At 49.5% G+C, this 2,748-nt stretch overlaps 1 protein-coding gene across 1 annotated transcript; it reads left to right on the forward strand.

The window, feature by feature from the left end:
* Positions 1-980: 980 nt before the first annotated feature.
* Positions 981-1,906, forward strand: PHYSODRAFT_355885 (hypothetical protein; the record flags this gene model as incomplete). Its single annotated transcript, XM_009537167.1, has 1 exon — positions 981-1,906. Exon 1 carries the CDS (start codon positions 1,019-1,021, stop codon positions 1,904-1,906), a length of 888 nt encoding a protein of 295 aa, XP_009535462.1. The 5' UTR covers positions 981-1,018.
* Positions 1,907-2,748: the final 842 nt, after the last annotated feature.

Raw genomic sequence — 2,748 nt, forward strand, 5'->3', positions numbered from 1 at the left:
TCGATAACCAGTGAGCTCGTGCAGGTTTTGACGTACTGTACATGTACTCCCTTCTCTGGTCTAAACCACCAACTCGAGAGTAAGGCCTTATCATATTAAAGTACGCCAAAATGTATTGAATTAGCTGAAGTCACTACACCTGCAATTGTAATACAAATTTTGTATACTTCTTCACAAAAAAAACCGAAGTTAATCGCATGGACGCGCGCACATGTTCATGGGCTTTGCTTCGCGTAGAGACCACGCCGTCGGAAAACAGTAAAACTGAGTACATGCGTGGAGGTTTGCGCGGTAACAAAGTTTACGTGGATTTAACGATTTTACTCGAGGGCCTCCACTTTCTCAAGCATAGTTTTCACCAGTTCCTGTAGCTCGCCATTCATGCTACACTGTACTAATGTTATCTAAAAACTGGTATGTTCCTAAGCATTGAAGTAGGTAATTTTGTGAAAGAAAAGCTCTTCAAACAGCACCGATAGCCAATAGTGATGGGGACGCAAACGACGTTAACGTTTACCTGTCATATAGTTTATGCTGTATGATAGGTGTTCGGCGAATTTTGTTGTTTTGCAATAGCAAGTGTAAACGTATGCTAGTCATAACTATGCATCTGGCGTTAAAATTACGAAACTCGTACTAGAACTACATCAAAACTACAGCTCAACTTTTGAATCTATGATATAGAGTACGCTGAATGATGGGTTTTCAGTTAACGTTGTTTACGTTCCCCAACACTAATAGCCAATGCGTGCAACTAAATTCAGCAAGCATATGCCCAGGGGCCTCTCCTCAAGATCAATCATTGTGCTTTGAACACACCGGATGTCTGTGTTTCACAATCTTGTATCATACATTTTGTAAGTGAATCACGCTCAACAAAGCCCAAGATCGAGCAGTTCTCTTCGAGAAGGCCATATGGCGCTTTAGCTTCCTCCCGACGGGGCCATATTTCTTCATTTTCAGATCGTCGCCGAACCATCAATTGCTCTTTTACCTCAAACAGCAAAATCTCGTCGTCATGCGTCTCAGCCTCTTCCTCGTGCTGGTCGTGGCCACCTTCGCCGTCCTCGTGAGCGCCGAAAAGACCACCACAGCTCGCCGCCTCAAGAGAGCCGACGACCTCACCGCTCATGAGGAAGAGCGGAACATCCTCGCCACGACGGTTTCAGGACTGGCCAGTGGCGCCGAGAAGTTTTTGAGCCCCGCTCTCCTTGCCAAGTTGCCGAATGCGCTCAGGAAGAACCCTGCGGCTGTGAATAAAGTCGACGATGCGGCTGCTGGTGCTGTTGTTGCCGCCGACAAAGTTGCGGACCCCGCTGTCATTGCCACGGTGAAGGATGCGCTTAAGAAGGACCCTGCGGCTCTGAACAAAGTCGACGATGCGGCTGCTGGTGCTGTCGACAAGGTTGCGGACCCCGCTGTCATTGCCAAGGTGGAGGATGCGCTTAAGAAGGACCCTGCGGCTCTGAACAAAGTCGACGATGCGGCTGCTGGTGCTGTCGACAAGGTTGCGGACCCCGGTGTCATTGCCAAGATCGAGGATGCGCTCAAGAAGAACCCTGCGGCTCTGAACAATGTCGACGACGCGGCCGCTGGTGCTACTGGCGCTGCTACTGGCGCCAGAAAGATCTGGGACAAGCTCGCCGACACTGCCTTGTCGGGCGGCCGACTGAAGAAGGTGGACACCACGACCAGCCAGTGGAAGACTGAGTGGGCCAAGCTCAAGGGAAACCCGCAATTCGCGGGTATTACTGAGGCCCAGGCCGTCAAGATGACGGAGGCTGCTGCCAAGGAAGTGGTCAAGAACCCGTCCAAGTGGCGTCACTTCAAGAAGTTCTTGGAGATTGCGTTCGGTGCTGTGCTAACGGGAGTCATCGTCGCCGGCTTCAACTCGATGGTTTCTTAGACTCGACGGAACTAAAATAGCTCCTGTAGCTACGAGAATACTTGGGATCGAATAGCAAGACTGTGTTCTGACTTTCTTTCGGCCACGTCAAGATGGTGATACCTTGGTATGCCAACACTTTCGTCATTGTGAGGTGTGCCTTGTGTCTATTATAGGTGGCACTTCAGTCGGTGCAGTGCAGTGCTACTACCTCGTACGCGAATCGATCATGCAATGCCGACCTTCAAATATTCAGGTCTTTACTCCGGGGCGCTACCGTGTGCGGATAATGCAGGTTGGCCATGATCAAAGTTTCGTGTCTAGTTGAAGCCTCGAAGCTAAAGGTTACAACGAAAAGCATACAACTCAGTTTACGGTAGGCACCCCACCATAACTGCAGCGTCGTTGAAACAAGCTTACCCTGCTGCACTCATCTCGATTTAGCTACGCGTAGCTTTACTACGTGTTCACCGCCCCTCGGAGCGGAGGAAAGACGCTAGAGCAACATTCCACACCACATTTACAAACACGTCGGCGTCGGTTTGCTGACCGAAGCTGTAAGTATTTCTCCAGCAACCTTTAGAGCTTAGTTTTTTGGGTTGAGCGAGCCTTGCTTCACGTGTTCATTATTATAACCAAAAAACAAATAGCAAAATACTTAGGCCGTGTTCGACTTGCATCCAATCCGTCGTCCCCCACCATACCCATTTTAAATCCTCAAGTCGTCCCCCTATTAGGCGTGTTAAATCGACCCAATCGGATCAACGGGATGCCTCGTCTGACTAATCCGGCAGTGAATCGCCTGATTCCGACTCCGAGTCGATTGGATCCGCTTGTCGATATGTGATTACAAAGGTAAAACC

Source organism: Phytophthora sojae (genome assembly GCF_000149755.1).
Source record: "Phytophthora sojae unplaced genomic scaffold PHYSOscaffold_10, whole genome shotgun sequence".
In the NCBI taxonomy this organism is placed as follows: domain Eukaryota; phylum Oomycota; class Peronosporomycetes; order Peronosporales; family Peronosporaceae; genus Phytophthora; species Phytophthora sojae.